We start from the raw sequence: 13772 nt of genomic DNA, 5'->3' as shown, positions 1-13772 counted from the left end.
CACAGAACTTCATCAGCACTGTAGACTCTACCCATCAACACAGAACTTCATCAGCACTGTAGACTACCCATCAACACAGACACAGAACTTCATCAGCACTGTAGACTCTACCCATCAACACAGAACTTCATCAGCACCGTAGACTCTACCCATCAACACAGACACAGAACTTCATCAGCACTGTAGACTCTACCCATCAACACAGAACTTCATCAGCACCGTAGACTCTACCCATCAACACAGACACATAACTTCATCAGCACTGTAGACTCTACCCATCAACACAGAACTTCATCAGCACTGTAGACTCTACCCATCAACACAGACACAGAACTTCATCAGCACCGTAGACTCTACCCATCAACACAGGCACAGAACTTCATCAGCACTGTAGACTCTACCCATCAACACAGAACTTCATCAGCACTGTAGACTACCCATCAACACAGACACAGAACTTCATCAGCACTGTAGACTCTACCCATCAACACAGAACTTCATCAGCACTGTAGACTCTACCCATCAACACAGAACTTCATCAGCACTGTAGACTACCCATCAACACAGGCACAGAACTTCATCAGCACTGTAGACTCTACCCATCAACACAGAACTTCATCAGCACTGTAGACTACCCATCAACACAGACACAGAACTTCATCAGCACCGTAGACTCTACCCATCAACACAGAACTTCATCAGCACCGTAGACTCTACCCATCAACACAGAACTTCATCAGCACTGTAGACTCTACCCATCAACACAGGCACAGAACTTCATCAGCACTGTAGACTCTACCCATCAACACAGAACTTCATTAGGACTGTAGACTCTACCCATCAACACAGAACTTCATTAGGACTGTAGACTCTACCCATCAACACAGAACTTCATTAGGACTGTAGACTCTACCCATCAACACAGAACTTCATCAGCACTGTAGACTCTACCCATCAACACAGAACTTCATTAGGACTGTAGACTCTACCCATCAACACAGAACTTCATTAGGACTGTAGACTCTACCCATCAACACAGAACTTCATCAGCACTGTATACTCTACCCATCAACACAGAACTTCATTAGGACTGTAGACTCTACCCATCAACACAGAACTTCATTAGGACTGTAGACTCTACCCATCAACACAGAACTTCATCAGCACCGTAGACTCTACCCATCAACACAGACACATAACGTCATCAGCACTGTAGACTCTACCCATCAACACAGACACAGAACTTCATCAGCACTGTAGACTACCCATCAACACAGACACAGAACTTCATCAGCACCGTAGACTCTACCCATCAACACAGAACTTAATCAGCACCGTAGACTCTACCCATCAACACAGAACTTCATCAGCACTGTAGACTCTACCCATCAACACAGGCACAGAACTTCATCAGCACTGTAGACTCTACCCATCAACACAGAACTTCATCAGCACTGTAGACTCTACCCATCAACACAGAACTTCATCAGCACCGTAGACTCTACCCATCAACACAGACACAGAACTTCATCAGCACTGTAGACTCTACCCATCAACACAGAACTTCATCAGCACCGTAGACTCTACCCATCAACACACAGACACAGAACTTCATCAGCACTGTAGACTCTACCCATCAACACACAGACACAGAACTTCATCAGCACCGTAGACTCTACCCATCAACACAGACACATAACTTCATCAGCACTGTAGACTCTACCCATCAACACAGAACTTCATCAGCACTGTAGACTCTACCCATCAACACAGACACAGAACTTCATCAGCACCGTAGACTCTACCCATCAACACAGGCACAGAACTTCATCAGCACTGTAGACTCTACCCATCAACACAGAACTTCATCAGCACTGTAGACTACCCATCAACACAGACACAGAACTTCATCAGCACTGTAGACTCTACCCATCAACACAGAACTTCATCAGCACTGTAGACTCTACCCATCAACACAGAACTTCATCAGCACTGTAGACTACCCATCAACACAGGCACAGAACTTCATCAGCACTGTAGACTCTACCCATCAACACAGAACTTCATCAGCACTGTAGACTACCCATCAACACAGACACAGAACTTCATCAGCACCGTAGACTCTACCCATCAACACAGAACTTCATCAGCACCGTAGACTCTACCCATCAACACAGAACTTCATCAGCACTGTAGACTCTACCCATCAACACAGGCACAGAACTTCATCAGCACTGTAGACTCTACCCATCAACACAGAACTTCATTAGGACTGTAGACTCTACCCATCAACACAGAACTTCATTAGGACTGTAGACTCTACCCATCAACACAGAACTTCATTAGGACTGTAGACTCTACCCATCAACACAGAACTTCATCAGCACTGTAGACTCTACCCATCAACACAGAACTTCATTAGGACTGTAGACTCTACCCATCAACACAGAACTTCATTAGGACTGTAGACTCTACCCATCAACACAGAACTTCATCAGCACTGTATACTCTACCCATCAACACAGAACTTCATTAGGACTGTAGACTCTACCCATCAACACAGAACTTCATTAGGACTGTAGACTCTACCCATCAACACAGAACTTCATCAGCACCGTAGACTCTACCCATCAACACAGACACATAACTTCATCAGCACTGTAGACTCTACCCATCAACACAGACACAGAACTTCATCAGCACTGTAGACTCTACCCATCAACACAGAACTTCATCAGCACTGTAGACTACCCATCAACACAGACACAGAACTTCATCAGCACCGTAGACTCTACCCATCAACACAGAACTTCATCAGCACCGTAGACTCTACCCATCAACACAGAACTTCATCAGCACTGTAGACTCTACCCATCAACACAGGCACAGAACTTCATCAGCACTGTAGACTCTACCCATCAACACAGAACTTCATTAGGACTGTGGACTCTACCCATCAACACAGAACTTCATTAGGACTGTAGACTCTACCCATCAACACAGAACTTCATTAGGACTGTAGACTCTACCCATCAACACAGAACTTCATCAGCACTGTAGACTCTACCCATCAACACACAGACACAGAACTTCATCAGCACTGTAGACTCTACCCATCAACACACAGACACAGAACTTCATCAGCACCGTAGACTCTACCCATCAACACAGACACATAACTTCATCAGCACTGTAGACTCTACCCATCAACACAGAACTTCATCAGCACTGTAGACTCTACCCATCAACACAGACACAGAACTTCATCAGCACCGTAGACTCTACCCATCAACACAGGCACAGAACTTCATCAGCACTGTAGACTCTACCCATCAACACAGAACTTCATCAGCACTGTAGACTACCCATCAACACAGACACAGAACTTCATCAGCACTGTAGACTCTACCCATCAACACAGAACTTCATCAGCACTGTAGACTCTACCCATCAACACAGAACTTCATCAGCACTGTAGACTACCCATCAACACAGGCACAGAACTTCATCAGCACTGTAGACTCTACCCATCAACACAGAACTTCATCAGCACTGTAGACTACCCATCAACACAGACACAGAACTTCATCAGCACCGTAGACTCTACCCATCAACACAGAACTTCATCAGCACCGTAGACTCTACCCATCAACACAGAACTTCATCAGCACTGTAGACTCTACCCATCAACACAGGCACAGAACTTCATCAGCACTGTAGACTCTACCCATCAACACAGAACTTCATTAGGACTGTAGACTCTACCCATCAACACAGAACTTCATTAGGACTGTAGACTCTACCCATCAACACAGAACTTCATTAGGACTGTAGACTCTACCCATCAACACAGAACTTCATCAGCACTGTAGACTCTACCCATCAACACAGAACTTCATTAGGACTGTAGACTCTACCCATCAACACAGAACTTCATTAGGACTGTAGACTCTACCCATCAACACAGAACTTCATCAGCACTGTAGACTCTACCCATCAACACAGAACTTCATTAGGACTGTAGACTCTACCCATCAACACAGAACTTCATTAGGACTGTAGACTCTACCCATCAACACAGAACTTCATCAGCACCGTAGACTCTACCCATCAACACAGACACATAACTTCATCAGCACTGTAGACTCTACCCATCAACACAGACACAGAACTTCATCAGCACTGTAGACTCTACCCATCAACACAGAACTTCATCAGCACTGTAGACTACCCATCAACACAGACACAGAACTTCATCAGCACCGTAGACTCTACCCATCAACACAGAACTTCATCAGCACCGTAGACTCTACCCATCAACACAGAACTTCATCAGCACTGTAGACTCTACCCATCAACACAGGCACAGAACTTCATCAGCACTGTAGACTCTACCCATCAACACAGAACTTCATTAGGACTGTGGACTCTACCCATCAACACAGAACTTCATTAGGACTGTAGACTCTACCCATCAACACAGAACTTCATTAGGACTGTAGACTCTACCCATCAACACAGAACTTCATCAGCACTGTAGACTCTACCCATCAACACAGAACTTCATTAGGACTGTAGACTCTACCCATCAACACAGAACTTCATCAGCACTGTAGACTACCCATCAACACAGACACAGAACTTCATCAGCACCGTAGACTCTACCCATCAACACAGAACTTCATCAGCACCGTAGACTCTACCCATCAACACAGAACTTCATCAGCACTGTAGACTCTACCCATCAACACAGGCACAGAACTTCATCAGCACTGTAGACTCTACCCATCAACACAGAACTTCATTAGGACTGTAGACTCTACCCATCAACACAGAACTTCATTAGGACTGTAGACTCTACCCATCAACACAGAACTTCATTAGGACTGTAGACTCTACCCATCAACACAGAACTTCATCAGCACTGTAGACTCTACCCATCAACACAGAACTTCATTAGGACTGTAGACTCTACCCATCAACACAGAACTTCATTAGGACTGTAGACTCTACCCATCAACACAGAACTTCATCAGCACTGTAGACTCTACCCATCAACACAGAACTTCATTAGGACTGTAGACTCTACCCATCAACACAGAACTTCATTAGGACTGTAGACTCTACCCATCAACACAGAACTTCATCAGCACCGTAGACTCTACCCATCAACACAGACACATAACTTCATCAGCACTGTAGACTCTACCCATCAACACAGACACAGAACTTCATCAGCACTGTAGACTCTACCCATCAACACAGAACTTCATCAGCACTGTAGACTACCCATCAACACAGACACAGAACTTCATCAGCACCGTAGACTCTACCCATCAACACAGAACTTCATCAGCACCGTAGACTCTACCCATCAACACAGAACTTCATCAGCACTGTAGACTCTACCCATCAACACAGGCACAGAACTTCATCAGCACTGTAGACTCTACCCATCAACACAGAACTTCATTAGGACTGTGGACTCTACCCATCAACACAGAACTTCATCAGCACTGTAGACTCTACCCATCAACACAGAACTTCATTAGGACTGTGGACTCTACCCATCAACACAGAACTTCATTAGGACTGTAGACTCTACCCATCAACACAGAACTTCATTAGGACTGTAGACTCTACCCATCAACACAGAACTTCATCAGCACTGTAGACTCTACCCATCAACACAGAACTTCATTAGGACTGTAGACTCTACCCATCAACACAGAACTTCATTAGGACTGTAGACTCTACCCATCAACACAGAACTTCATTAGGACTGTAGACTCTACCCATCAACACAGAACTTCATTAGGACTGTAGACTCTACCCATCAACACAGACACATAACTTCATCAGGACTGTAGACTCTACCCATCAACACAGAACTTCATCAGCACTGTAGACTCTACCCATCAACACAGAACTTCATCAGCACTGTAGACTACCCATCAACACAGACACAGAACTTCATCAGCACCGTAGACTCTACCCATCAACACAGACACAGAACTTCATCAGCACTGTAGACTCTACCCATCAACACAGACACATAACTTCATCAGGACTGTAGACTCTACCCATCAACACAGAACTTCATCAGCACTGTAGACTCTACCCATCAACACAGAACTTCATCAGCACTGTAGACTCTACCCATCAACACAGACACATAACTTCATCAGGACTGTAGACTCTACCCATCAACACAGAACTTCATTAGGACTGTAGACTCTACCCATCAACACAGAACTTCATTAGGACTGTAGACTCTACCCATCAACACAGACACATAACTTCATCAGCACTGTAGACTCTACCCATCAACACAGACACATAACTTCATCAGCACTGTAGACTCTACCCATCAACACAGAACTTCATCAGCACTGTAGACTCTACCCATCAACACAGACACAGAACTTCATCAGCACCGTAGACTCTACCCATCAACACAGGCACAGAACTTCATCAGCACTGTAGACTCTACCCATCAACACAGAACTTCATCAGCACTGTAGACTACCCATCAACACAGACACAGAACTTCATCAGCACTGTAGACTCTACCCATCAACACAGAACTTCATCAGCACTGTAGACTCTACCCATCAACACAGAACTTCATCAGCACTGTAGACTACCCATCAACACAGGCACAGAACTTCATCAGCACTGTAGACTCTACCCATCAACACAGAACTTCATCAGCACTGTAGACTACCCATCAACACAGACACAGAACTTCATCAGCACCGTAGACTCTACCCATCAACACAGAACTTCATCAGCACCGTAGACTCTACCCATCAACACAGAACTTCATCAGCACTGTAGACTCTACCCATCAACACAGGCACAGAACTTCATCAGCACTGTAGACTCTACCCATCAACACAGAACTTCATTAGGACTGTAGACTCTACCCATCAACACAGAACTTCATTAGGACTGTAGACTCTACCCATCAACACAGAACTTCATTAGGACTGTAGACTCTACCCATCAACACAGAACTTCATCAGCACTGTAGACTCTACCCATCAACACAGAACTTCATTAGGACTGTAGACTCTACCCATCAACACAGAACTTCATTAGGACTGTAGACTCTACCCATCAACACAGAACTTCATCAGCACTGTATACTCTACCCATCAACACAGAACTTCATTAGGACTGTAGACTCTACCCATCAACACAGAACTTCATTAGGACTGTAGACTCTACCCATCAACACAGAACTTCATCAGCACCGTAGACTCTACCCATCAACACAGACACATAACTTCATCAGCACTGTAGACTCTACCCATCAACACAGACACAGAACTTCATCAGCACTTTAGACTACCATCAACACAGACACAGAACTTCATCAGCACCGTAGACTCTACCCATCAACACAGAACTTAATCAGCACCGTAGACTCTACCCATCAACACAGAACTTCATCAGCACTGTAGACTCTACCCATCAACACAGGCACAGAACTTCATCAGCACTGTAGACTCTACCCATCAACACAGAACTTCATCAGCACTGTAGACTCTACCCATCAACAGAACTTCATCAGCACCGTAGACTCTACCCATCAACACAGACACAGAACTTCATCAGCACTGTAGACTCTACCATCAACACAGAACTTCATCAGCACCGTAGACTCTACCCATCAACACACAGACACAGAACTTCATCAGCACTGTAGACTCTACCCATCAACACACAGACACAGAACTTCATCAGCACCGTAGACTCTACCCATCAACACAGACACATAACTTCATCAGCACTGTAGACTCTACCCATCAACACAGAACTTCATCAGCACTGTAGACTCTACCCATCAACACAGACACAGAACTTCATCAGCACCGTAGACTCTACCCATCAACACAGACACATAACTTCATCAGCACTGTAGACTCTACCCATCAACACAGAACTTCATCAGCACTGTAGACTCTACCCATCAACACAGACACAGAACTTCATCAGCACCGTAGACTCTACCCATCAACACAGAACTTCATCAGCACCGTAGACTCTACCCATCAACACAGAACTTCATCAGCACTGTAGACTCTACCCATCAACACAGGCACAGAACTTCATCAGCACTGTAGACTCTACCCATCAACACAGAACTTCATTAGGACTGTAGACTCTACCCATCAACACAGAACTTCATTAGGACTGTAGACTCTACCCATCAACACAGATCTTCATTAGGACTGTAGACTCTACCCATCAACACAGAACTTCATCAGCACTGTAGACTCTACCCATCAACACAGAACTTCATTAGGACTGTAGACTCTACCCATCAACACAGAACTTCATTAGGACTGTAGACTCTACCCATCAACACAGAACTTCATCAGCACTGTATACTCTACCCATCAACACAGAACTTCATTAGGACTGTAGACTCTACCCATCAACACAGAACTTCATTAGGACTGTAGACTCTACCCATCAACACAGAACTTCATCAGCACCGTAGACTCTACCCATCAACACAGACACATAACTTCATCAGCACTGTAGACTCTACCCATCAACACAGACACAGAACTTCATCAGCACTGTAGACTCTACCCATCAACACAGAACTTCATCAGCACTGTAGACTACCCATCAACACAGACACAGAACTTCATCAGCACCGTAGACTCTACCCATCAACACAGAACTTCATCAGCACCGTAGACTCTACCCATCAACACAGAACTTCATCAGCACTGTAGACTCTACCCATCAACACAGGCACAGAACTTCATCAGCACTGTAGACTCTACCCATCAACACAGAACTTCATTAGGACTGTGGACTCTACCCATCAACACAGAACTTCATTAGGACTGTAGACTCTACCCATCAACACAGAACTTCATTAGGACTGTAGACTCTACCCATCAACACAGAACTTCATCAGCACTGTAGACTCTACCCATCAACACACAGACACAGAACTTCATCAGCACTGTAGACTCTACCCATCAACACACAGACACAGAACTTCATCAGCACCGTAGACTCTACCCATCAACACAGACACATAACTTCATCAGCACTGTAGACTCTACCCATCAACACAGAACTTCATCAGCACTGTAGACTCTACCCATCAACACAGACACAGAACTTCATCAGCACCGTAGACTCTACCCATCAACACAGGCACAGAACTTCATCAGCACTGTAGACTCTACCCATCAACACAGAACTTCATCAGCACTGTAGACTACCCATCAACACAGACACAGAACTTCATCAGCACTGTAGACTCTACCCATCAACACAGAACTTCATCAGCACTGTAGCTACTCTACCCATCAACACAGAACTTCATCAGCACTGTAGACTACCCATCAACACAGGCACAGAACTTCATCAGCACTGTAGACTCTACCCATCAACACAGAACTTCATCAGCACTGTAGACTACCCATCAACACAGACACAGAACTTCATCAGCACCGTAGACTCTACCCATCAACACAGAACTTCATCAGCACCGTAGACTCTACCCATCAACACAGAACTTCATCAGCACTGTAGACTCTACCCATCAACACAGGCACAGAACTTCATCAGCACTGTAGACTCTACCCATCAACACAGAACTTCATTAGGACTGTAGACTCTACCCATCAACACAGAACTTCATTAGGACTGTAGACTCTACCCATCAACACAGAACTTCATTAGGACTGTAGACTCTACCCCTCAACACAGAACTTCATCAGCACTGTAGACTCTACCCATCAACACAGAACTTCATTAGGACTGTAGACTCTACCCATCAACACAGAACTTCATTAGGACTGTAGACTCTACCCATCAACACAGAACTTCATCAGCACTGTAGACTCTACCCATCAACACAGAACTTCATTAGGACTGTAGACTCTACCCATCAACACAGAACTTCATTAGGACTGTAGACTCTACCCATCAACACAGAACTTCATCAGCACTGTAGACTCTACCCATCAACACAGACACAGAACTTCATCAGCACTGTAGACTCTACCCATCAACACAGAACTTCATCAGCACTGTAGACTACCCATCAACACAGACACAGAACTTCATCAGCACCGTAGACTCTACCCATCAACACAGAACTTCATCAGCACCGTAGACTCTACCCATCAACACAGAACTTCATCAGCACTGTAGACTCTACCCATCAACACAGGCACAGAACTTCATCAGCACTGTAGACTCTACCCATCAAACACATAACTTCATTAGGACTGTGGACTCTACCCATCAACACAGAACTTCATTAGGACTGTAGACTCTACCCATCAACACAGAACTTCATTAGGACTGTAGACTCTACCCATCAACACAGAACTTCATCAGCACTGTAGACTCTACCCATCATTACAGAACTTCATTAGGACTGTAGACTCTACCCATCAACACAGAACTTCATCAGCACTGTAGACTCTACCCATCAACACAGAACTTCATTAGGACTGTAGACTCTACCCATCAACACAGAACTTCATTAGGACTGTAGACTCTACCCATCAACACAGAACTTCATTAGGACTGTAGACTCTACCCATCAACACAGAACTTCATTAGGACTGTAGACTCTACCCATCAACACAGACACATAACTTCATCAGGACTGTAGACTCTACCCATCAACACAGAACTTCATCAGCACTGTAGACTCTACCCATCAACACAGAACTTCATCAGCACTGTAGACTACCCATCAACACAGACACAGAACTTCATCAGCACCGTAGACTCTACCCATCAACACAGACACAGAACTTCATCAGCACTGTAGACTCTACCCATCAACACAGACACATAACTTCATCAGGACTGTAGACTCTACCCATCAACACAGAACTTCATCAGCACTGTAGACTCTACCCATCAACACAGAACTTCATCAGCACTGTAGACTCTACCCATCAACACAGACACATAACTTAATCAGGACTGTAGACTCTACCCATCAACACAGAACTTCATTAGGACTGTAGACTCTACCCATCAACACAGAACTTCATTAGGACTGTAGACTCTACCCATCAACACAGACACATAACTTCATCAGGACTGTAGACTCTACCCATCAACACAGACACATGACTTCATCAGGACTGTAGACTCTACCCATCAACACAGAACTTCATTAGGACTGTAGACTCTACCCATCAACACAGACACATCACTTCATCAGGACACTCTGTCTCTCTGTCTCCATTCTCTCTCTCATCTCCATCAGCAACTGACTATTTTTACTCAGCCATTCACCTGAGTTGATAGGATGTTAATTTTAGACACACAATTGCCAAGTGAGCCGAACATGCTCTCTCTCTCTCTCTCTCTCTCTCCTTTACCCCCTCTCTCTCGCTCTCTCTCTCTCTCTCTCTGCCTCTCTCTCTCCATCTCTCTCTGTCTCTCTGCCTCTCTCTCTCTCTCTCTCTCTCTCCCTCTTTCTCTGCCTCTCTCTTTCCTTTACTCCATCTCTCTCTCTGCTCGCTCTCTCCCTCTCCTCTGTCTGTCTCTGCCTCTCTCTTTCTATCTCTCTTTCTCTTTTCTCATCAAAGCAGAAGCAGCTTTCATTGAACCTCTGTTGTTGTGTAAATGGAAAACACACTGCCCTATTTCTATCATGTCACTGACACTGTTCTTTTACAAGTCAGTGTAATAATAATGCACTGCTCTCTTGACCTCCTATCGATATCCTATCGTTGGTATGATTGGCCCACTCCAACTCACATGCCATTCAAACCTTGTTAATGGCTATAGAGGCAACCAACACTAACTCTACCAGATATAACTACCCAACCACTAGAGGTAACCAACACTAACTCTACCAGATATAGCCACCCAACCACTAGAGACAACCAACACTAACTCTACCAGATATAACTACCCAACCACTAGAGGTAACCAACACTAACTCTACCAGATATAACTACCCAACCACTAGAGGTAACCAACACTAACTCTACCAGATATAACTATCCAACCACTAGAGGTAACCAACACTAACTCTACCAGATATAGCCACCCAACCACTAGAGGTAACCAACACTAACTCTACCAGATATAACTACCCAACCACTAGAGGTAACCAACACTAACTCTACCAGATATAGCCACCCAACCACTAGAGACAACCAACACTAACTCTACCAGATATAACTACCCAACCACTAGAGGTAACCAACACTAACTCTACCAGATATAACTACCCAACCACTAGAGGTAACCAACACTAACTCTACCAGATATAACTATCCAACCACTAGAGGTAACCAACACTAACTCTACCAGATATAGCCACCCAACCACTAGAGGTAACCAACACTAACTCTACCAGATATAACTACCCAACCACTAGAGGTAACCAACACTAACTCTACCAGATATAACTACCCAACCACTAGAGGTAACCAACACTAACTCTACCAGATATAACTACCCAACCACTAGAGACAACCAACTCACATGCCCAAACCTTGTTAATGGCTATAGAGGCAACCAACACTAACTCTACCAGATATAACTACCCAACCACTAGAGACAACCAACACTAACTCTACCAGATATAGCCACCCAACCACTAGAGGTAACCAACACTAACTCTACCAGATATAGCCACCCAACCACTAGAGACAACCAACACTAACTCTACCAGATATAACTACATAACCACTAGAGGTAACCAACACTAACTCTACCAGATATAACTACCCAACCACTAGAGGTAACCAACACTAACTCTACTTGATATAACTACCCAACCATAGTCGCCAAAACACATTCATAATTCCTACCATTTATAATGTTGTTTCACAGTTAGATATGGTGTCTATATTAACCTTGTGGATGTGAGGCGTGACATGGGCCTGTAGGGAGATTTCAACAGGGTTGAACTCTACTCGGACGTAGCTTCACTGTTGTCCTAGAATGGCCCTACGGTATGATGTTGACTTCAAAGTATAACCCAAAATATCATAACATAGTCAATACTTCTTGTTAACGTTTTCTCTCTCGACAACCACGAGTAAAGTAAACTATGCCAAATCCACAGTGTGAAACAAGTGTGTATTGGGAGTAACACACTGTTGACGTCTGGCTCCTGTCGTTTTGGTCCTCCTGACCAGCTCTCCCTGTGGCTTTTACAGGAGTGTCCCCAGCTGCTGCCCACCGAGCGCATCCTGGTGCGGTCAATGTGGTGAAGCCCATCACCCTGCGGGCCAAGAACCTTCCCCAGCCACAGTCAGGACAGCGGGGCTATGAGTGTCTGCTCACCATCCAGGGCGTGGAGCAGCGGGTGCCCGCGCTCCGCTTCAACAGCAGCTGTGTTCAGTGCCAGAACACCTCGGTGAGTATAGGGGGTGATGGTGTGTTTTAGGGAAGTTTATGGATGTGTATGTTTGGGTGTACACAACAGTATGTAAATTGTGGATACCAAGGCAAATGTCATGTTGGAAGGAATGTATTTGATATTTGCATTGATCTTTTAGTCACTAAGCGACACACAGTTAGTGCAATCATCTTCAAGCTAGGTGGTACAACCACATGCACTAGATATACAAGAGTATGTGGACATCCCTTCAAATTAGGAATTTTGCTATTTCAGCCAGACCTGTTGCTGACAGGTGTATACAATCGAGCACACAACCATGCAATCTCCATAGACAAACATTGGCAGTAGAATGGCCTTACTGAAGAGCTCAGTGACTTTCAACGTGGCACCGTCATAGGATTCC

At 44.7% G+C, this 13772-nt stretch overlaps 1 protein-coding gene across 1 annotated transcript in view; it reads left to right on the top strand.

The window, feature by feature from the left end:
- Nucleotides 1-13384, top strand: part of LOC110499805 (plexin-A4) — a gene marked incomplete at both ends in the record, with an annotated part of 34181 nt that extends 20797 nt beyond the window's left edge. The window contains 2 exons of the mRNA XM_036974716.1: nt 13185-13220; nt 13262-13384. Coding sequence (XP_036830611.1) covers nt 13185-13220; nt 13262-13384 — 159 coding nt within the window. The remainder of the gene's footprint in view (nt 1-13184; nt 13221-13261) is intronic.
- Nucleotides 13385-13772: the final 388 nt, after the last annotated feature.

The sequence above is a fragment of the Oncorhynchus mykiss genome, unplaced genomic scaffold, assembly GCF_013265735.2.
Source record: "Oncorhynchus mykiss isolate Arlee unplaced genomic scaffold, USDA_OmykA_1.1 un_scaffold_844, whole genome shotgun sequence".
NCBI classification, from domain to species: domain Eukaryota; kingdom Metazoa; phylum Chordata; class Actinopteri; order Salmoniformes; family Salmonidae; genus Oncorhynchus; species Oncorhynchus mykiss.
This window is presented reverse-complemented; position numbering and strand designations above follow the sequence as displayed.